Source organism: Colias eurytheme, chromosome 13 (genome assembly GCF_061535395.1).
Source record: "Colias eurytheme isolate Ceu_HAF_F1 chromosome 13, ilColEury1 Martin Lab GWU primary, whole genome shotgun sequence".
NCBI classification, from domain to species: domain Eukaryota; kingdom Metazoa; phylum Arthropoda; class Insecta; order Lepidoptera; family Pieridae; genus Colias; species Colias eurytheme.
This window is the reverse complement of record NC_142992.1, coordinates 2,676,487-2,700,601: the sequence shown is the minus strand read 5'-3', so window position 1 is coordinate 2,700,601 and position 24,115 is coordinate 2,676,487. Positions and strand designations below refer to the sequence as shown.

General features: G+C 33.6%; 2 protein-coding genes and 2 long non-coding RNA genes across 6 annotated transcripts in view; 3 read left to right on the top strand and 1 right to left on the bottom strand.

The window, feature by feature from the left end:
* LOC149903248 (uncharacterized) overlaps positions 1–24,115 on the top strand; it is a 309,864-nt gene that overhangs the window by 282,777 nt on the left and 2,972 nt on the right. The window lies entirely within an intron of this gene.
* Positions 8,840–10,278, top strand: LOC149903251 (uncharacterized). The gene is made up of 3 exons (XR_016457392.1): positions 8,840–9,381; positions 9,508–9,569; positions 9,644–10,278. It is a non-coding gene; the product is annotated as an uncharacterized LOC149903251 (long non-coding RNA).
* Mettl2 (methyltransferase-like protein) lies at positions 13,781–16,247 on the top strand. Of its 2 annotated transcripts, none has more exons than XM_090108800.1 (4): positions 13,781–13,966; positions 14,743–14,895; positions 15,183–15,599; positions 15,890–16,247. In XM_090108800.1, the coding sequence occupies exons 1-4, from the start codon at positions 13,887–13,889 to the stop codon at positions 16,200–16,202; spliced, it is 963 nt and encodes a 320-aa protein (XP_089964926.1). In that variant the 5' UTR covers positions 13,781–13,886; the 3' UTR covers positions 16,203–16,247. The 2 variants fall into 2 exon arrangements, with proteins under 2 accessions (XP_089964926.1, XP_089964925.1); XM_090108799.1 differs by having other exon boundaries at positions 13,788–14,114.
* Positions 16,227–24,039, bottom strand: LOC149903249 (cytochrome P450 CYP12A2-like). Of its 2 annotated transcripts, none has more exons than XM_090108798.1 (9): positions 24,020–24,039; positions 22,964–23,085; positions 22,732–22,868; positions 22,424–22,536; positions 22,147–22,263; positions 21,733–22,011; positions 21,449–21,608; positions 16,895–17,107; positions 16,227–16,784 (listed from the first exon to the last, which is right to left on the bottom strand). In XM_090108798.1, the coding sequence occupies exons 1-9, from the start codon at positions 24,022–24,024 to the stop codon at positions 16,461–16,463; spliced, it is 1,470 nt and encodes a 489-aa protein (XP_089964924.1). In that variant the 5' UTR covers positions 24,025–24,039; the 3' UTR covers positions 16,227–16,460. The 2 variants fall into 2 exon arrangements, with proteins under 2 accessions (XP_089964924.1, XP_089964923.1); XM_090108797.1 differs by lacking the exon at positions 24,020–24,039 and adding an exon at positions 23,821–24,007.

The following is a 24,115-nucleotide window of genomic DNA, read 5'->3' as shown; positions in this document are numbered from 1 at the left end:
CGTACTTATCGCAAAAGTTTCAGCCGCCGGTGGGGGGTGGGCGGCGGGGGCCTCCCCGGTGCAGTATCGATCGTGTCTGCTGCACGATGCAACTGTCTTCCGCAGATCAGTCCTTATCGTCTGCCGGAACGAGCCTCAGCCGGAGCTAAACAGCCTTTCTTTTCCACATTCGACTGCACGCACGCCACCACCGAGCCCGAGGCGTGCGCTCACGCTGACAACCGTTAAGCGCCTCTGTCGATGTTCCATTTTAAACCCCGCAAATAATGAACCTAATGCACTTAAAATTTAAAGCACGGAGTGAGCTAATGATATTAAGCAGGGTGGTTTCTAAGGGGGCTCAGGTAAGTAACAGCCGTCGCTAACTACGAAATTTATAACTAGAACCCGAGTCGGAACTTGCGAGCGTTGAAAATATTGTAAACTGCACTCGTTTCGGATAAAATTAAATGAAAAATGAAGTTTGAACGTTGGCCGACAAAGTTGGCCACTCAAGTTGGAGCCTGTAGAGAGGCAAGCACACAGAATACGCTCCATGTCTACGTTACATACATAGCGCGTCGCTCCTACGTAGGTACCTTTAATGTCTATCGCGGCTATTAAATACTCGAGCGAATATTGGAATTTCTAACGAGCCTTCAATATATTAGAGTGAAATAGTGTTACGTACAGGGTACTTAAACTTTATTAAAATTTTGAACACGTGTGCTACAAAGGGTTGCGAACTTTATATCATTTGTAATTAAGTTTCGCTGTGCTACGTTCAATAAATGTGTAATAATAATCACATGTTATTGACTTTATATCAAAAGGCGGCTCAGCTGAGATTTTTCCCTTTATTGACGTACAAAAAGCCCGCTTTGAAGAATAAGTCGTAAACAAGCTACTTTCAGACAGGTGTGCAGAGGCGGGGAACCAAAAACATCGCTTACAAATACATTGAATAAGTTACCGGTTCAATAACAGTGATTTGTTTTCTGTCTAGAGGTATTAATTCAATTGCAAGGAAACATTGGACGTCTGATACTTTTACTGCATATATGAGATATTGTATTATAGAAATATTTTTGCAGACACCTACATACTTATAAAATGTATAAAAGGAAGTTTTATTTCAAACAAAAAGTTTATTTGTCGTAATAAAATTAGAACTTTTTTAATAAAAATGATGGATCTGTGGATTTGTGTTTGTTTTGAATGTACCTTCCTAGTTAAAATGTGAGCTTTCTAGAAACTAACAAAAAGGAAATTAAAACTATTTATCAATTAGGTATAACTTTTACTTGAAAATTACAAAAAATACTCAATTTTGAACGTACAATTTAAAAAACTTTAAATGTTTTTAGACGTTAAACTTTATGCGACATTTGGTATGTAAAACACAATGCTGGTTGCATCCTTAGGGACTTTTTTGCATAAAAGGTGGTCTGTGGTACCGATTTACCGATTCTGGAACGAATATTCAAAGAAGTTTTATTTTTAAGGAGATTGTTGCTTGATATAAAATGAAGTAAATAGGAAAATTATTATATTTTGGTTGTCTGGAAGATATCACTTCTAAGTGATAAAGCCGCTTATTCAACTATACAGGATTTCGCTTGGTACACGATAGTAACAAGGTTCCATGAATAGTTTTATTAAAAAGTAATAAATAAATATATTATGACAAGAGGTTTCATGAAAAACTAAATTTCATACAGGCATTGCATTTCTTTGATCTATTAAATGATTAACTATTGAACTTAATAAAATGAAGCCTGAATCCCTCTGGTGCGTTTCTACTCTGTTTCACCAGCTTTAAGTTCTCGGGAAAGGTGATCTGTCTGCAGTACCTACTCTATATAGACTTTTAACCTTATACTCGATATAGACTTTTAACCTTATATGTTAATCACTTTAACTGCCCTATATTATTTAATTCTGTATGGCATTATACATTTAGAAGAAACATTTCATGCTATTCTAAAATGCCTGAAAAAAAGCTCCTAAAGGATTAATTTGTATGTATGTATGTACTATGTATATTTATATCTTAACCAACTGTTCCATAAAACCTCCATACAAGCAATACCTATGTCATATCCAGCCAAAGCCTCACTGAGTCAAATCGATATTAAACTGTAAATGTGGCAAGGGTTGGATGGGCGCCAAACACTCGAACCTACTTCACCGCTGCACGCACTCAACGCTGACCTTAGGCTGAGAGCTGGGCGTGTGATAAGAAGTCTGCATTGATAAACCATATATTTAAACTATAGACTATGAAAATCAAAGACTATTAAGTAAGCTCCTGCACGCACTCAGGTCTGACCATAGGCTGAGATCATGTGATAAGATGTATAGGTCTAAAAAATAAAAGAAAATCATAAACTAATAACTGAAAGTGCTACACGTATTTGTAGAGAGATGGTCGGATTACAGCTAGCTGAAAAAAAGGAGAAATAATTGATGAAAATATGAGACATACGAATTGCTTATATGCAAGGAACATAGTTTAGCTTAATAAGTTTAAGGTCATGCAATATCTATGGGTACATTTAATGCGTATATTTTAATTGGACTATGACTGTTATACTCAAGCGACAGCCCAAGCCGAGGTTCGAGATCCCGTCAAGGGGGGACGCCCTTGCTCATGTCGCTACCAGGGTGAACCTTCAGTTCACCCCCGCGTCCGCGTTAAAATGTAGAAGCCCTTCTGGCTAACATTGAGAAACACCACACAAAAAAAAATGACGGATTAATACATCTTAGGGCGTGTCCACATGTACACGGCACGGCGCCGTCAACGCGCAACGATGCAATGTCGCGGCGCGGTGCGTTGCCGCGTCGTAGAAATTAACGTTGCCGTATCGTAAAAATTCACATCACTATGCCGCAACGTTACAGGGCACGGCAGCCTTGGCAGAGAAGTGGCAGTCTGTAGCACAGTGTGATCAGATTTAACAAAATTCTGCGATTTTAGCAGAATATGACCCCCGCAGAAATTCTGCTAGTTGCTTGGTTAATCTGCTAAAATAAGCTAAACATTTAAAAAAATCCTGAATTTCTGCTCTGCTGAAGGGTGGCCAAGGCAAACACACCAACAAAAACGTTACATAAAATGGAAATGATAGATTTTTCTATATTTCTAGCACAACTATTTCAATGAAACCTAGTTAACTTACAATAAATGTTGAATTATGTTAAGATTATTAAGATTCTGCTAAAAATTGTCAACTTTATCTATTGTGCGGCGCATTATGCTAAGCCCTAAATCAGGGTTCATATTCTGCTAAAATCGCAGAATTCTGGTTATTCTGATCACACTGTGCTACAGACTGCCACTTCTCTGCCAAGGCTGCCGTGCCCTGTAACGTTGCGGCATAGTGACGTGAATTTGTACGATACGGCAACGTTAATTTCTACGACGCGGCAACACACTGCGCCGCGACATCGCATCGTTGCGCGTTGACGGCGCCGTGCCGTGTACATGTGGACACGCCCTTAGATGTGTTCTGTGATCGAATGCAGCATGGACACATTCTTGATAAAACTATCTGAATATAATATTATCTACGGTAAACCTTGTACTTACACTACAACCTCCTTTGTCGATAACCAGACATCTCGATTTTTTATTATTCCCATACATGTGTTAAATAGATGTACTGTATATAATATTGCTAAATATTTATTGTACGCCTAATCCTCTATTGGATTTGGCGTGCCTCCAGAGTGACCGGCCGCCCAAACTATTCACGACTTTCCAATATGAACTCTGACAATAGCTTATTCAAAATCAAAAGGAATAATTATAGTTAATTGAGAGTTGTTTAATGCTATTTTATTTATAATAGTAATGTATTTAAAATAATGAGCGTTTTTCCACTAGACCCTAACGATACGGCAATATCGGTAGCTTTGTCTCGACGTGACGTAAAACGAAATAAAAGAATTTTCTCTCTCATAAAATAAATCTTAAAACTCAAGAAATTGAATTCAATAATATTATTCGCTGGTTGATACTTGAATTTTAACTTTAGGAATTTGTTAGAAGAGAGTTTTGTCAAATATTAAACAAATAATTAACGAGCGGTGTGCTTAGATACCATATAAAAATCGTCTAAATTCAAATTTAATTGTAGGTACTTAAATTTACGAACCAATAACTGAATTATGTACCTACACATAATAGTCTATTCTTTTGAATGAATTATTTGAATTTTAAGAAAGAAATAAAAATTAATTAAATAAAAAAGGAAAAAAGATACAACGATAAGCTACCGTGTAGATACCGTGCGGATCCAGGGGAAAGCCGCTTAAAAAATAATCTGAAATCTTAAATACGATTTTATATGAACATTATTCTTGAACAATTTAAATCCTGAAAACACAAAATCGACACCTTGACATCCATAATAAATACTATTCACATTCATAAAATTTTCAAGCGGCAGCCGAGAGCTCCTCGTCTGCAACAAAAATAACAATCGTTAAACCGACTAGCACCGTTCTCACGGCGTTCTAAGACTTTATCTTAAAAAGTCACAGTAAAAATGGCGGTGAACTGGTGAATTTTCTCGTGTTAAAGAGAGCATTGGAGCCTCGCCAGGTCCTCTCAAGAGAAGCACCCTCCGACGCCTTCCCTGACGCTAATTGCTACCAACGCTCGCGTAATTATCTCAATTATACAAATTATTAATTATTTATAATACAATGAATGTGTTACTGCGCAATGAGGGGAAATGTTTATGAATAGGCTAAGGGTCTGATACAATTGAAATGTTTACGTAACAATTGGTTGGTTATTTTTTTGTAATGTTGATTCATTGAATTGACACGATTTAAATTGGGATGGGTTTAATGTTGAATTAATAGTAATAAATGTTATTTTAACATGTAATTAATGATACTTAAAATATATCTACGACTTACCTAATACAAAATTTAATACGATTATAATGAATAGTTGGAAAATCAAATTTTCCATATCGCAATAGTTTTCATTTAATGCATGCATTTTACAAATTGGTTTGATCCTTTTTTAAAACCCTAAATTTTGCATAATCAACTCACATCACTCATTGTCTAATAAACCTTATACTTTACATAATGAACACAGAATAATGAACTATCATAACTTATTGTCTAACTTTTAAAAAATACCAAATTCATACCGAAATGTGCTCTGCCATTAATTCTACAAAATAAATGAACGAAACATTTAGCTTTTTAGAATTTTCTTTCTAAATTTCAAATACCGAACCATCAGTTTGTGTGTCAGTGATCTGTCAATCAGTCGGTAACGGTCTTATTTAACTGTTTCCGAATGAATTCAACAGTTCTATTTATTTATAGTATTGGAAATTCGCCTACGCTCTCAATACACATAATTAACTGTTTAAGTACCATATTTGCTACTCAATACACAATAGAAGATTTCATTATTTTTGATATATTTCAACAGGCACAGATCACGAAACAATCAAAGACAACAGAGTTTACAAACGTTTCGCGGTATTAATTTCAAATAACGAATCCGTCAATAGAAAATCGAATATCGTTAAGTATGGCCCTTGAGGAAATTCGTAATGCTTGTTAGTTTAAGTACAGTATGCCATAGAAGAGGGTTGAAAGCTATAAACCTGGAGGTATGCCAAGATGCTTCATGCTATGTCTGTCGTCTGGACGCAGTAACATTTGCACAGGGGACACACTAATCTTTAAAAATCAAGCCACTGCTACTTTTGAGCTACAAATAACATTTAAAGACTTTTAATGGCGGTCGTATTAAATAAATCTTGTGTATTATACGAAAGAGAACGTTGAAACTATTAAAGTAAAAGTTTTATTGTTTCTTATTTTTGGCTAGTTTATTGTGAGTGATTTATTTTTAGGGTTGTTCTATATGAAAATAAATATTGAGGGCTAATTTATTTATACAATTGGAATTGTTAAATACGTAATAACTTTTCCATGAAAATTAAAGCCTTATATTTTATTAATTTATAATAAAGCAATATAAAAAGCGGCAAGTAAAAGCTTCATAGTGAAGTTTTATTGGGTCCATGAAGGATGGAGGTTCATCCCACTTCACAAGGAGCACTCTTGACCGCAACAGATGGCCTTCTCCCCACCTATGGTTATGTGTGTGTAATAATGCATATAGCACCCTAGTCCCTAACTCCCTACTCACTATCACTAAGTACCTTTACATGTACCTACCTTTAACAAAGTATAGAATGGCATGATATGAATTTTTATATCCGCTATAACTTTTTTTCATTTTAATTAAACGAGTCGCGTTTGATGTTTGAAATAAGGATGGATTCTAAGCTATTAACGGATGTGTATAAAAAGAGTTATGTCATGTCATTAGTGATATTTTGAAAGTCGGTGAGACTTAATTTAATCTGAATCGATATCGAATTTGCATGCAAATATCATCTTAATAATAGAGTTACCTAATTAAATCGATAAAATTTTAATCTAGATAATATTATGATTTACTACTGAACAATTAATTTATTCAATTGATATTTGTAATATGATTAAATTTAGAATACAATTTTTTTTATGAATAATCTTTTTTTAATAAATGAGTCATCATAATAATCAAATAATAATAAATCATGACATCTGACATAGACAATTAAAAAACTTCTGTGACATATTCAAATCCAGATCTGTATAATCTGTGAACTATTTCATATCTTCACACGCTTAGAGTATATATTACAATAGTATATATATATTATATACTCTAAGTTCACACGTTCCCGCGCAATGAGACGTGCCCGTTCCATTGCACGCAGCCGGCGGCGGTGCACAGCGTTTCCGAACGCATAGCCGTTCAATATCCGCGAGGATTGTTTGTAGATCCTCCCCACACCCGCGCCCCATTCCCCGTCGTCCTAATGGAACCTCGTGGTATCTATCGTTTAGAAATAGGTCTCCTATTTATATAGAAATGTCAAGAAAAAAAATATAGAGCTACTATGTCTGATGAAAATGTACTTGACAGCTACGTACGATTTAAAAAAAGAACTTAAATTTTGTTAGCCACTAGGTAATCAACGAATACGTTTATTTAATAACATTATATAGACTTAACTAAGATTTACACGTCTTTACCTAACTAATGTAAACTTGAACAAACTCTAGTTTATAGATATAAACAATAGGCAAATAGAGTGAAACAAGCAATTCTCAAAACTCCCAAACAATGATAATATACGCTTACCATCTCAGCTAATATTTTAGAGAAGGGACGTACATACACTTTGTAAATATCAAACAGCGCAAAGCATCCTCTGACTAGATACATAGTACATCAAACAAATTAGCAAATTAAGTATTCCCACTTCGACTCGGACATACAATTTTCAAGCTCTATACAGTTAACGTTTCAGTTATGGAAGTTCAAACTGTACATAAGTTGTATTTAACAGTTCAAATCGAAACGGCTGAGTGCCGAGAAGGTGCCGAGTATGTAGACTGGAGACTATAGCGTACAAGCGTTCTAACTTCTAGTTTGACGCACAACCGATATGTTGGACGAAGCATTTGGCACATTCAGTATTCAGGTAATAGAGTGTGTATGGGGTCTTGTATGAAAAAATCAAATAAAGATACTAACTTATTTAAGGTCAAGAGTTATTTTTGACTCATGTTTTGTTCGCTGATTATTGTAGATTGGGAATATAAGAGGAATTCTTTTTCTAAAAATAAATATTTAAGTTTCCAACAGACGTAAGTCTTAAAAATGATTAGAATTTTCCAGACAATCATTCCGTCTCTGTCTACAACTCGGGGAAGTGTAATTCCACACACCACACAAGGTGACACTCGTTCGAGTTACTTTGTGCAGTTACAACGTGATTTACATTGCATTTACATGCAGTTCATTCACACAGGCTAAACATTGAACTAATTCCGTCTCTACCAATACGTTCTATACATTGTGCTATCGTTTTAAAATTTAATGAATTACCTGCTTGGAAAAGAGAATTATAGGATAATGATATTAATAATTAAGTTTAACAAGGAGAAAATAATAAAATCAACCTTGTGTTTATTTCCGAAAATATTACCTACTCAAACAATTTTAACAGTAATATTTATACCTAAACTTAATATGTAATAGTGATTACATATTTCAAAACACCCGAAAACAAAAAGCATTAAACTCCTTAATGGTTTCAAATTCCTTAAAACCGTTAATACAATTTAAACCCTCTACTATACGGAATCCATCCCTGCCCTCGCTGCAAAGTTATGCAGTCGATTTCAGAACTGTCACATGATACCTGTTCGGTACACGCCAGACGTCGTTCCTAAATTCAGATGTTCTGTAGCCCGATCAAATCGAGACTTCGATTGCTTTTGTTTATTTTAATCGCTTGTTCACTAGCGAACCGAAATTAGGTAGTTTGTGCATCCAATTGTGTGTTTTATCGGTTCAGTTTCTTGAGCATTGTGGCTGATAGAGTCTCAGATGATGGGAAAGCATAATCTATATATATAAAACTCAAAGGTGACTGATATAGTTATCTATCAACGCAGAGCCCAAACCACTGGACGTATCGGGCTGAAATTTGGCATGCAGCTAGATGTTAGGACGTAGGCATCCGCTAAGAAAGGATTTCCCGAAATTGTTGCGGGAACGGTGAAAAACGGAGATGCACGTACAAAGTCGTGGGTGGAAGCTAGTACATAATATAGAGAGCATGCGACTTTAATTTGGGATCGTCGTTCAAAAACTGTAATCTACTTTTAAAACATAAAGATCTTTTCCATGGGTAGGAAGTCATCCAATCAGTTCACTAGGTCTTTTAAGGTGATGAATTAATTTTTCTAACATTTACGGCCCTTTTTAAACCTTCGTAATTTTTATATTATTAAAGTTGTCGTGATGAAAATTCTTGACAAGAAAGTTCAATAGTAACACAATACGTCTACCGTTTTAGAAACATGATTCCATGATATTTTCTCGATAGAAAAAAAATACAAAGTTCTCATTGTTATTTTTTTTTAATCTCTGGCATCTTCAAAATAACAAACGTAAAGTTACGACTTTTTGGATATTAACTATAAAATATACAACCTATACGTCTACCGTGTTAGAATTTTGAAATATGCGATGGTTTTGAAATAAACAAGAAATACTTGAAATTAGCGCCTGACCAGCCAATATAGCGAGAGCCGCCCTGTACCTTCCTACCCCGATCGCTGCACGAGTCATTCCCGCTACGGCCGTCACACGGGGAACTTGTGTCGCTTGCGCAATCGTAAAAAAGGGTGACAACACGATAAGACAAATGGGGACAATAAAGAAAATAAGAAGAAGAAACATAAAGGTTGGAGGAAAAAGAATGCTTACAATTGGAACAAATTAATGAAGTAAGTTGGTTTTATTTTAAATTTGATGATAATTGTATTATAGACGATGTTTGATATGTACCCCTGTTTTAAGTACATAACGAATGTGTAAGATTTTTTCATTTATAGCATAAATAATCTTTTCAGAAATCCGGAATCCAGAAGGAAAATAAACCCACTGATTGTTCACAATGTGAACCCACTCCTTCGTAAGTACCTTTATTCAGTCAAAAATGTATGTTATCAACGCTCTACTGGTTTTATCGCATGATTCCATTTTTAGCAAAAAGCAACAAAGTGCAAAGAAATAAAAAATCATGGTGAACTTAGTGGAAGTATGGTGGACGTAATATGGAATTATGGAACAGGAGCTCGTTGGAGTAGTATTATATTTTAAAAAAATACGAAAAAATTTCAAGAATTTCTTAGTAGGTGGTAGATAAGTATGTTGTATAAAGAATTTGATGTTGATATTTATTTCATTAATACTTACTACACCTGTGCGGGAAATTGCTTAGTACTAAAACCGGTTTATATTCATATTTACATAGTAATGTGAGTTTTCATTTCGAAAAATTTTGTGTAAGTATATTAAATTGAGTTCCTGGGTGATCTGGAAACACAATTGGGCCCGGAGGATGGCGCTGCAGTCACTCCTCCTAATCACATGAACCGATTTGGATGAATATTTGTGTGCACATTTCATTGTTGTGGGATGATTGGTTGATTCGTTTTCACATTAGCTAATATTATGTATTTTTGTTGTTAGAAAGTAAACTTAATTTAATGTTTATAATACATTATTATTACCTATCCTACCAGGGCCTAACTTTGTTCTGGCTATTTTATTTTGATTATTTGTAATGAATAATTACAATTATAATAGAGTGCAAAAAATAAATACATGCGTCAATATATTTTGTGTTTTTTTTTAAACAATTTTTTTATTTAAAAAAATATCATTCCGACCGCGGCTTTGCCCGCGTGGAATTAGGTTATATCGTGAATCCTGTTTTATCCCACAGAAGTGTTCAGTTCGGATAAAAAGTATCCTATGTGTAAATCCAGGCAATTAGCTATATTTTATCAAAATTGGTAATGTAGTCTTGACGTGATTAAGTAACAACTAACAAAAAAATATACAAATTAACATCCAAAGTTTCGCATCAGTTTTACTGTATTAGCGATATCTTCCACTCTTGACTTTGACTGAGAAGAATTAGGGTTTATAACTTCTTTCAGAAATAGTACCTTTCATTTCTGGGCATGATGTAATATCTACGTCAGCATCAAATTCTATCTAAATCAATTCAGTAGTCCGCGTAATTAGGTACCATTTCATTTTTTCAGAGTAACAATATTTTTTGTTATTTTAAAGATTATTTATAACCTGTATTATTTTGTAATAAAGTAAACATTACGAAATAATAATAATTAATAATTATTAATAATGTCTAAGTAGTTGTTAAAAAGAAGATAATTTTGTGTTTATAAGCAAGAAAATAAAACCAATAAATCAACAATTAAATATATGTATATTATAATACGACCCTTTTTAAACATACAGTTACAATACGAATATTATAACTGTATGACGACTCCATACATGTTTGTCCCGAGTCGGCCAGCGGCAGCGCGGCGAGTATGCAAGAATGACTTCGCGCACACCCGCGTTCGCGATAGCGAGCTATTAGACTCCGCCCGCCAAGCAGTGGATTTTTTTTTGTGTATCGTCTTAAATACTAAATACATTGTACATTTATATAGAAACACTGCTATCAAAGATCGTTTGAATTTCCATAACGAAAAGCTTCTTCTCTGATTCGCTTTGAGTGTTTTCCAGGAACTGTTTAATACCTCGTTCTCTTTATGGATCTATTTAATTGAGGTAAGTAAGTATAAATAGAAATTTCCTGAAATTGTAATGATATTTATAAGTGAAAATTCTTCTTATTTTGCATTGCATTAACATCAATAAAATGATGCTAAGAATATTTTCACAGCTATCGCCATCTATTGGCTCGGAAGTTCATTAGACAGCACAGTAAGTACCTATAGGGAACGGTTGTACCAAAATAATTCTAAGTAAGTATACTTCAACGTAATATTTATCAAAACGGACATTACAAAAAAATAGATTAAATAATTATTGTTGTTGAAGACAATTAAAACAACATTACAATACAGTCTTTATAACAAAGTCTCTCTTTTGTGTGTTGGTGTGTAGTTTTCTCATTTTGTCATTTTAAGTATTAATATTTTATAAAATAAGCATATTAAAATAAATGGTTAGTAAAAGTTAAACACATAACTGTGTGATAGACTAGATAATTAAATCTCCAACGATTTATCTCAAAGATAAAGATTGTAAGTTTGAACATAATATAGATATGGAATGAGACTTGTTTTTGTAAGAGTATAATTTGTAATAAAATATCCACTTTTATACCAAAAAGTTAGTGGCAGTCATAATAACTACTTATCTCCTACCCAGGATAGCTTTTTAGGGTTCCGTAGCCAAAATGGCAAAAACGGAACCCTTATAGTTTCGTCATGTCCGTCTGTCCGTCTGTCCGTCTGTCCGTCTGTCACAGCCGATTTACTCGGAAACTATAAGTACTACAGTGATGAAATTTGATGGGAATATGTGTTGTATGAACCGCTACAAAAATATGACACTAAATAGTAAAAAAAAGAATTGGGGGTGGGGCCCCCCATACATGTAACTGAGGGATGAAATTTTTTTTTTCGATGTACATACCCGTGTGGGGTATCAATGGAAAGGTCTTTTAAAATGATATAAAGTTTTCTAAAAAACATTTTTCTTAAAGTGAACGGTTTTTGAGATATCAGCTCTCAAAGTCGTAAAAAGTATGTCCCCCCCCCTCTATTTTTATAACTACGGGGTATAAAATTCTAAAAAAAATAGAGGTGATGCATGCTAATTAACTCTTTCAACGATTTTTGGTTTGATCAAAGTATCTCTTATAGTTTTTGAGATAGGTTGATTTAACTGTAATTTATTATATTTGCTGCTACGGAACCCTTTGTGCGCGAGCCCGACTCGCACTTGGCCGGTTTTTTTTGACTAACCGACTTAGTCTTCCCAGGAATACTAGGCGTCTAAGCAAAATCTCATTTTATGGTCACATCTCGCTAAAGTTTGTCAGTTTAAGAGACGTTATAAATTTCAACGTACAGCTATTTCGTTTGCGGGAAGTCGTTAATGACCCGAAGAATCGTTTTTATGATGTTTGCTTTGATCACAGTACAGCATCAAACGTCGTTTATGGCGCAATAACATCGAATTCGGTAACAAATTGGAATTACGATATCTACAACATTTTTTAATACATTTCAATCCACCATATCGAATTACCTAGGTCCTAGGGACATATTTTTTCAAGTAAAGTTAGACTATTTGAGTTTATTATTTACTTAATTAAGAATCACGTAGGTTATTATACGATAAGGTACCTAATTTATAGAGTTTATTATTAAGTTTTGAATTGAATTTTTAGTATCTTTATGTAATGTGTCCTCTAATCATATAAAAAAAAGAAACCCAATAACATACTACATAATATTGTGATTGAACAAAAACGACTGCACGATTTTTGATAAAACTTTCAATATTTAGTACAAAATTCATAAAGCTTTTTTGCCAATTTCATTTGCCATATTAATATATTATGTAATTCTCTAAGTGTGATTCTTATTTAATTAGACTCAACTTCTACTTTAAATGTCTTCTTCAAAATCATTCCTGCATCTGTACATTTCACATTGAATGCACAGGAATGCACGTACAGCTATAATTGAAAATATTGAAGTTTTTTCGCACTGAAATTTCTAATATTTAAGTATTACAGAACGTATGTGTGGGATGACTGTTTCCAAAACACGATTAGAAAAATTTGGCTCGATAAAAAAAATCCTGAAGTTAACTCTAAAATATCATATAAATGTTCATTACAACCGTATTTTACGATAATAATTCGTATAAAATCATAAATACATAGGTATTTGCCTTCTCGATTTCGTGACTGTTTTAGATTTAGAAAATAAATATTTTCATTCACTTTTTGATAAAAATGTGAATGGTGCTTACGATTTTTAGTTTTGAGCACGTTGATTCCATACTAAATGCGGACCCCCTCACCCCTTACCTCAGGCCCGAATAGCTGAATTTTCGCTGACCGCCTAACCCCCCTTAAGAAGCAATTAGAAAATTTATTTGAAGAAATAATATAATACAATAAAATCAAAATGGAAAAGCTAAGTTGAATGTTTCATATGCTGTATATTTTTATTCAAGTCTATAGTAATCTGTATCTGTAGTCTAATCTGTGATACATGTCCCATATGATTATGACGTTCATGATTCACTGTCGTCTGTCATTCTTATGTCAAAACATGGTTTTAGAATTTAGAGGTTATGTTTATATTCATCACTATAGTCTATAGGTATTATCGAATAAAAATAAGTGAAACCTTCCACAATTTGTTTTGAATCAAGTAGATAAATGGAAGAAGAAGACAAAAGACCTCAATTTGGCAACAGACTGCTTGAAAATGTGGACGAGGTGTTTAAACATAACGCTTGGTACTGTATTTAATATTTCAATTAGAAGCTGTAAGAAAGTACAAGATGTACATAAAGTTGCTTTGGAAAGTACCCGGCACAGAAAGAAACCTACAGGTGGATCTAGATATCTCCAAGATCGCAATGATCTATATCTTTTCAATGCATGGTATCTACTATCGTAACTATAGTTGAAATTTATAAACAAACTAGCTAAATGGCTTCACACATGTGGAACTATGCATGTAATATACTTATAAACCTACCTCAGGGCCTACTCTATCTATTAAAAATACCAAAAAGTCTGTTGCGTAGTTATAAGGATCTAAGCATACATACATAGGAATGGACAGTCAGCAGGCAGCGGCTGTATTTTATACTATTTAGTAGATGTGTAATCAAAGTTATGAGACAGATATCTATTAAATCTTGTACCAATCTGATTGAATATATCTTAACCCATTGACCACCGAGCGCCCCGATCGGGGCGCGACACAATAGATTTTCTATTGTGTCTGTGATTCCGGGGACTGATGGATTAAAATAATATGATAATTTGATGAAGCGTGGGACGACCTCCCACAAGATGGACAGACGACCTGGTCCGAGTGGCAGGGAGCCGCTGGATGCAGGCCGCCGGTGACCGGTCGTACTGGAAATCCTTGAGGGAGGCCTTTGTCCAGCAGTGGACGTCCCACGGCTGAAATGAATGAACGAACGAACGAATTTAATTTAAAAAAGTAAACAGAAAAAAATACATATAATATACATATTACATATTTAAAAAATTCTTCCAGGGATAATGTGCAATGGGATGAGGAACAAGAGAAAGCAGCCCAGGAGAAAGTTGAACAAAACTCCCTTGTAACTTTCTCTGAAGATACCTTGAAAGATTTAGAAGAAAATGCCGATAAACACTGGGATGATTTTTATGATATCCACCAGAATAGGTAATATTCATTAATTATTTTATTTAAACCAAATAATATAAGCAGAAGAGTTTGTTTGTTCAAGTTCCCTAATCTCAAGAACTATTGGACTGTAATAAAAAATCCTATAGTAACATGGGTGAATAACTGAAATATGTAATAAATTAAAAATGATAATTGTGTGTATACTTGTCAGTTGTCACTTCTTTGGAGAAATAATTTCTTACCCCAATATATGGATGATATAATCATGCCCAATGTACTACAAGCTGAACATGCTAAATAAAAATCCCTTTCTATTCTTTCAGATTTTTCAAAGACAGGCACTGGCTGTTCACCGAGTTTCCAGAATTAGCCCCTGACAACACTTCAGCTCCTTGCCGAGTGTACCCCAGTGACTCTAGTGTGAATGACCTTGGAGTACAACTTCAGAATACCAATTTAGAACCAGGTGTTAAAAGATATATCTTCGAAATCGGCTGTGGCGTAGGTAACACAATCTTTCCCATACTTCAGTACAGTAGAGACCCTAATCTCTTTATCTATGGCTGTGACTTCTCCTCCAAAGCTATAGAAATTATGAAAGAAAATGAACTCTATGATACGAAGAGGTGTGAAGTTTTTGTTCTTGATGCTACGACAAAAGATTGGAATGTGCCCTTTGAAGACAACAGTATTGATATTATTGTATTAATATTTGTGCTTTCGGCGATTGATCCTAACAAGTGAGTTGTGTTTTCGATATTTTTCAAAGATAATTTATCACATAAAAAGTTCCTATAATATGAATTTAAACCAATTTTTTAAATGTTCAGGCAAAGCACACTTGGATAAATAAAATTATTTTTACGAAAAAATTAAATTACCTCCTAAGAGAAGAAAAAAATACATACTTTCATGAAATTAAATGTATTTAAATAATAAAAATATAATCAAAAATACAGGCAATATTAAGGCTCTGCTATGCTTAAATTTATTTTTATATTATATTTAAAGCTTCATTTTCTTATTTTAGAATGAGTGGCGTAATAAGTAATATTTTTAAATACCTCAAGCCTGGTGGTCTGGTTGTATTTCGAGATTATGGAAAGTACGATTTAGCGCAATTGCGCTTCAAAAAAGGACGGTGTATATCCGACAATTTCTATGCCCGAGGAGATAAAACCCTAGTATACTTTTTCACACAAGAAGAAATCACCAATTTGTTCAAAGGTGCTGGCTTTTTGGAAGAACAGAATTTAATCGATCGACGTCTACAAGTGAATAGAGGTAAAAAATTGACTATGTACCGAGTGTGGATACAAGCTAAGTATAGAAAACCATTGTAATTATGATGATTAATGTTTTGTACAATAAATATCTCATAGTAATAAGTTCTTCTTTGTTTGCTCTGTATTAAGAGGCTCGAATTTATAACATACATGTATGTATGTATTTATAACATTTTATGTATTTGATTTTCACACTGTCATTGTGACATTTCACGCATATACAATTACTCAACAAAAAAATAGAGTTACTCAAATGCATCCCTAACTGTATAATCGTCGTACATATCTTCGTATAAGTGGAAATGTGAGTAATACTTAAATTTGCTGAAACTTAAAAAAATAAGGTTTCTTATAAGTATTCGTGACTTTGGTGATCCTTTGCGGCGGAGGTCCCGTCCACTCCACACTCATATTCCGTAGCATTTTCTCTATTAAAATCTCAATCTCCAACTCTGCTATTCTTCTTCCAATACACGAGCGCACCCCAAAGCCGAAAGGCTGAGTGACCATGGGATGAGTGTTACCATGATATAAGGGGTCCGACTTTTCGACCAACCATCGTTCTGGTATGAATTCTGTGGCTTTTGGGTAATGTTTCTCCATTTTGCTTAAGACTTCGTTTGGAGATAGGATGTCAATCTGAAAACCGATAATAACACTCCATTTCAGTGTTTTACGATGTTGTGATACAGAAAGGCGATCAAAAATAACTAATAATATTAGTATATAAAACTTCAAAAATAAATTACCCCTGCGGGAATATGATAATTAGAAACTACATGGTCCTTGGTAGTTCTCCGCAAATTGACTGATACGACCGGTTCTAGTCTCAGTGACTCTTTGATGCATGCTTTTAAATATCTTCTACTAGGGGTAGATGAATTGATTTCTTCGCGAAGTTTCTTCTGGACGACGGGATTAACTGCCAAATGATACAATAGAGCCGTAATGCCGAATGCCACCTTAAAAGTAAAACGTTTCTTATTGGAGTTAATTTAACATAATATGACCAATCCACATATATTTAAAACATTTGAAATATGTAATGGAGGGAATATGTATGTAAAAACTTAAAAAAGATAGTTAAAAAAGATAGTTCAACTAAAGAAAGACAACATAAACCTTGTTCAGGAGTTAGATAAATATCATAGGGATCTAGAATACTATAAAATCTTATATGATGTAGAAACAACTGAACTTAAGGAGAAGATAGACTCCTTAAGTCAAATGTTAACTGATGTGAACCAGAAATACTCTTCTGCCCAAATGCAAATTAATGAGCATATACAAGAGGCAGATTATCTTATTAAGTTGAGCAATGAGAATATGGATCGTTTTGAGTCGCTGACCAAAAAATATGTATGTCAGTGTTCAAACAATGACAATGAGCAACCGTCGCCCCATAAGCCTGACTACACAGACATACATAGTGTTAAACCCACTACCACAATTCCAACCAGTAATACTAAATACCTTTCAAAGCAGGAAATAATTGTGTTGTCAGATAATATTGGTCAGGGATTTGGCGCTATGCTCAACAACTTAGGGCTTAAAGTTACTAATGTTTGTACGCCTAACAGTTCATTTAAATATATAATCAAATCACTGGATCATTTCAGCTTTAATAAGAATAATATTGTAATTATATTATATGGGGACAGTTTAAATATAAATAATAAGGATATTGATGTAGGATTAAAAAAAATGTTAGATATTAGTAGTAAGACTAAATGTAAATTTATGTTGTGTACCTTGCCATACCTACCTGGTTTGACAAAAGAACAAAATAGATTAATTCATAATATGAATTTAAAATTGTATAACCTAACAAATCATCATCGTGATGCATTTATTTACTTTGACATTAACTCATGTATTACATCTTTTACTTTGACAAAGAATACAGTGTATCTGCCATATAGATATAAGCGTGAACTTGCTATGTTAATAGCATATAATATTAACCAGTCTGGTACATGTTCGGTATCAGACCATCGATCTACTATAATTTTATGTAGTAGTAATTTTATACATCAACCTAGATTAAGTGTAGACAGACAATCTAGCCCTAAGCTAGATTTAAACTAGTATATAAGACAACAGCTAAGCAGTCTTTTTCCATTGTGCATCAAAATATTCAAGGCTTGGCTAGCAAATTGTTAGAAATAGAATTGTTTCTGAATGATAACAATATTAAAATATTTTGTGTAACAGAACATTGGCTTAAACAATGTCAGTCGTTAGTAAATATTGAAAATTACAAATTAAAAAGTATATACTTTAGGACACAGGCTATTCACGGAGGTTCTGTTATTTTTGTACATGATAGTGTAAAATGTAAAGAACGAACTGACATTGTTAGTCTTTCTGTAGAACGGACCATTGAACTGTCCTGTGTGGAGCTGGAGCGTTATATTATTGTTTGCGTTTATAGACCCCCTTCCAGTGACTATAATATGTTTGAGACAGTCATGGAAGAAATATTAAAGCGTCTAAGCAGGAGTAAAAAAAAAGTTATAGTATGTGGTGATTTTAATATTGATTTACTTTTACAAACACAAACGGCTACACGAATTGTTAATTTGTTTCAGTCATTTAATCTATATAAACTTTTTAACGAACCCACACGAATTACACCTACTTCTGCAACTTGTATTGATAATATATACTGTGACTGCATCTGTTTAGAGAAAAATATTCTCAATACATTGACTTCGGATCACTGTGGCCAGAAAGTAGTTTTTGAATGGGATTGCATACCTACATTTAAAAGGATTAATGTTAGGCCTATAACTAAAAAAGGCATTAATAAATTTAGGAATAATATTAATAAAAACCTGCCCGTACTAAATGATCAATCCTATCCTAATAGTCCTTGTGAAATGTTTAAAAATCTTTTTAATTTAGTACATAAAGAATTTGAAAAAATATTTAAAGTTAAATCTTTAAATATTACCAAGGATTTACCATTTAGTAAATGGGCGACAGCTAGTATACATAGGTGCAGGAACATTCTTTATGAATTATATGGTATGAAGCAATATAATAAAGACCCATCTTTTCTTAGTTATGTTAGAAATTACTCAAAAATTTTTAAAAAAGTTTGTTTCACTGCAAAGCGTTTGTATATCAAAGAAAAAATACGCGACTCTGATAATAAAGTTAAAACAGTTTGGTCAATTATTAATGGTGAAATGGGTAAAAGCAAATCAAGTAATACCATAAAACTTGTAAATAATGACAGGGTTATTGACAAAAGTGCTGATGTTGCGCTTGCTTTTGAAGAATTCTTCAGTAGTGTCCCTGCTACTATTACTAATAGTTTAAATTCGTCTTCAGCACTTGCAGAGACCTTTTTGAGGGACCATGTTGCGGAGTGCAGTACATTATTTGAATTACGACACGTAACTGCTAATGATATTGTTACTGCCTTTAAGACGCTTAATCTTAAAAATACTTGTGATCTTTGGGGAATGTCCGTAAATTTAGTTAATAATATAATAGAAAATATTGCGAAAAATTTAGCTTCCATATTTAACAAGTGTTGTGACTATGGTACATTTCCTAATTTACTAAAGCTTAGTAAAGTTATACCTTTATTTAAGAAGGGCGATCAAGAAGACTGTAACAATTATAGACCTATCTCTATTTTACCAACATTAAGTAAGGTATTCGAGAAGTTAATATTAAACCAATTGAGTAGTCATTTTGCAAATAATAATTTACTGCACACCAAACAGTTTGGTTTCACAAAGGGGCGCTCAACCACAGATGCTGGAGTTGCACTTCTAACACATATATATAAGGCATGGGAAAACTCAAAAAATGCTCTAGGGATATTTTGTGACCTCTCCAAGGCATTTGACTGCGTTGAACATTGTACTTTGTTACGTAAACTTAATCACTATGGAATTAAAGGAAAAGCCCAGAACCTCATAGCGTCATACCTGCATGATAGGATACAGACTGTAGTTGTTAATGGAGAACGTTCTAGCGGTGCGTCAATTAACATTGGTGTTCCACAGGGGTCAATTTTAGGTCCCTTCTTGTTCTTGGTATATATCAATGATCTTCCCTATTATTTGCAGGATAGGTGTGAAATAGTTCTGTTTGCAGATGATACCTCATTAATTTTTAATGTGGATAGGCATGACCCAAATGTTGACGAAGTGAACAGTGCTCTTTTACACATATCTGAATGGTTTACTGCCAATAATTTATTATTAAATGCCAAAAAAACCACTTGTGTTGAATTTTTACTTCCTAATGTAAAAAAGTTGAACAGAGACATTACCTTGAACGGGGAGGTATTGCATCTTACTGAGTCTACTGTATTTCTAGGGTTAACATTGGACGAGAAACTACAGTGGGGAGCCCATGTCAACACCGCTGCAGGTAAGCTCAGTTCTGCTGCATATGCAGTCCGAAAAATAAGGCATCTCACCGATGAAGATACGGCCAGATTGGTTTATTTCAGCTACTTTCATAGCATTATGTCCTATGGAATTCTACTGTGGGGCAGGGCTGCAGATATAGAAACTATATTTATCTTACAGAAAAGAGCCATTCGCTCTATATATAATTTACGTGCTCGGGACTCACTAAGAGATCATTTTAAGAATACTGGTATCCTTACTGTACCATCACAGTATATATTTAATAATATTTTGCATGTACACAAAAGCTCTGACTTACACACAAGAGTAGGAGATAGACACGATTATGGCACAAGGAACAAGTATAGAATTGAAATGCCATTTTTCCGATTAGCTAAAGTTAAAAATTCATTTATGGGTCAAGGTATACGCTTATACAATAGAATTCCTCATAATATTAAAGAGTTTAGTAGTACTAAATTTAAAACTTACATAAAAAATGTACTAGTTCAGAGAGCGTACTACAGTATTCAGGAATATATGGACGATAAAGACCCATGGAGGGTTGTCGCGTAAAAACCACAGGACAGTTCTTTGGCATATTATGTAGTTAGGTAGATATAAGTTACATATTATGTAAATTTATTGACATTATTTAAAAGAGCAACTATGGAGTTTCTTGCCGATTCTTCTCCATAGATACTGCTTTCCGAATCGGTGGTAAATGTTAAAATACTATGTAATGACGATTCGAAAGTGCTACTAAATAGTAGTCTAATTGAATAAATGAATGTTTGAGTTTGAGTTTGAAAATATGAAATTATATTTCATCGGTTTAGTAGTTAGTGTTTAGAATGTTCAAATTACCATTGCAGATTCAGAAATAAGGTGTTTCAATAAAGTATTTATATTATAAAAGACACCTACTGTATCTATTCCTGCTAATAACATTTCACTGGCCATCATAATAGCAACTTTCTCGTCGACTGCTAGCAATTTTTCGATTGTACTTTTGTCCTCGTCTGGAATATCATGGCCTCGTTCATTTATCTGCCTCTGAGCTTCCTTTATGAATAAAGCACTTGTACTATAATAAAAAAGCAATAACTATAAATTATAGAGATATTGAAATATTATTTATAAATACTACTAGTTTACTTTACTGTTAAAGGTGCACATAAAGAGTTTTATAAATTGTGAAATAGACATACTTCCACTGCCGTTCGTATGTGTCCATGACTTTAAAAAATGTCGGTGTCGGTATATATTTCCATGGATTTGGTTTAAATTCCAATTCCCAAGTGTAGTCTACAACTTCTCTCGCACATCTCATCAACATCAAAGCTGGATCGTCTTCCGTCAAGTTGTCCCGTAGGCATCCTATTCTACTTCCTAAACCCACGTAAGCTATTGATTCCAACGACCATTTTGTTAGATCGTCTTCGAATTCTTCATTCAGCTTTGCACTGTTATCAGCATTTTTAAGTAATCTGTAAATCGACAAATCTTTAAATTCATTGTAAGGACGGTTATGCTATAGTACACGTAACTTGTACGTCACTTTAATATACAGACTAACAGACTATGTATTATAGCACTTTACATTTTTATTTATTTACATTTACCTGGATACAAAGTCATCCGCTATTTCACTCAATGCCGGTGCGTAGAGTTTTACCAGTTTCGGTTTTAAAAATATCGGATTGACTTTACTTCTGAAATCGCGCCATTGTGCACCTTCACTGAAATATAAGAAGTATATGTATTATTGTGAATTCAGAATTATTTTGTCATTGTTTCAAATACGATCGTAAATGGCACTAGACATTTTTTCAGAAGAAAGCTCATCATTTAAGAGCTAAATCCCATAGCCATACTAATATAACAGTCAACATTACTTACGCAGTAGTGAGTCCATACACGCCGTCAAACCTCGACTTCTTTAACTTTGTTCTGTAGTATACCAACGTCTGGAAACCTGGGCGAGATGGATTAACTTCCTCTGCTCTGTACACCTAGAAAGCATTTATATATTTATTTCATCTTTTAATATAACAACTAGAATTACTTTTAGATAGTGAAACTCCTCTACTTCTGCATCCAGTAATTTAATTACTTATGTCATTTAAATTTTAAAGAAAGTCGATCAACTTATATAATATATTTAACATGCAACTTACATAACTATTAAAATATCTTCTAGAACATACCTGGTCATACAATTCCGGTTCATACAATATCAGCATATTCGCCCTTGCAAATATACCCTCTAATTTCACAATTGGTCCAAATTTGTCGTATAGAACTTTACACAAATCATAGAACGTTCTCTGTGGTCCCACAGTACCTAAAAAACACAACATAACATAGACTTTTCCGCTGGTAAAAAGGAATACACCTTTGAAATTAGTGAATATAAATGAATGCTACCTTATTACTAACCTATAACAGGGAGAAAATGGCGCAACGGTCCTATAATTGGAAGAGACGATAATCCAGGTACATCATCATAAGACTTTAGCGCTTGTGAAGAATTTAAAGTGGTGGTATTGCGCACATTTTTCCTGTCAGTTAAAAAAGAACGATTAAACCAAGCACATTTTATAAAAAAGAAATATTTTGATTCGGTCTGCTTTTTGTTTCTTCACTCACTCATTAAAAAATTATCGGTATAATTTAAATTTTGATTATGACATCGCCTTAAGTTAATTTTTACGAATTTCTCCATGGATTATAAAACCTATCAAAATCATTTTTAAATTAGGCACATCAAAAATTCACATATAATACAGAAGTAATGTTATATTATATAAAACATAACTTACTCATTTAACGAGGTGGTAAAATATATTAAAGTCTACGTAAAATACGAATATTGCCGGTTTAAATCTACATTAATCATTGAGATAATATTACTACGTATGGAGGAGACACCACGAACAAAATCTGTGCGCCATTTTTTTGCTCTAACTAAGTTTTAAAAATTATTATCTAGTTAGGTTCTTACCGATGAAAGTTATTCCTTTGCACATTTCCGTATTATTTGTATTATTTGTGCAATATCGTAACATACACGAAGGCATATTTGATGCGTTTCACTTTAAAACCATTAAAAAAAACCGCTCAACATACGTCATGTGGCGTATGTTGAGCGGAACATAAGTGATGTAGGCGGTGTCGTCTCCATATATGTATATCTCAATGACATTAATACATTTTGTCTTATTCCGGTACCAAAACCATTTCCCTATATTACTTACCATTTCTGAATATAAAGAACAAACTATTAAATAACGTACCCCTGACTTATATTACGCGGTATTAATATATTTCGATTTAAATTCCGTATTAGAGACATGTTTAATACACAGCTATAATCTGTATACTGCGTCAATAATAAAGCATGGTTAACAATGTGCCGAATCACTAAAAATAATATCGTGACCTTGACTAATATTTGAGAGATACATCTCTAAACACGCTCACAACATTACATACATCATATTATTAACATAAAGGTGCCTATACTGAAGCTGTGCGCGTATATAATATTATACACGATTTAGGGCCGATTTTTCAATACTTGGATAAAAC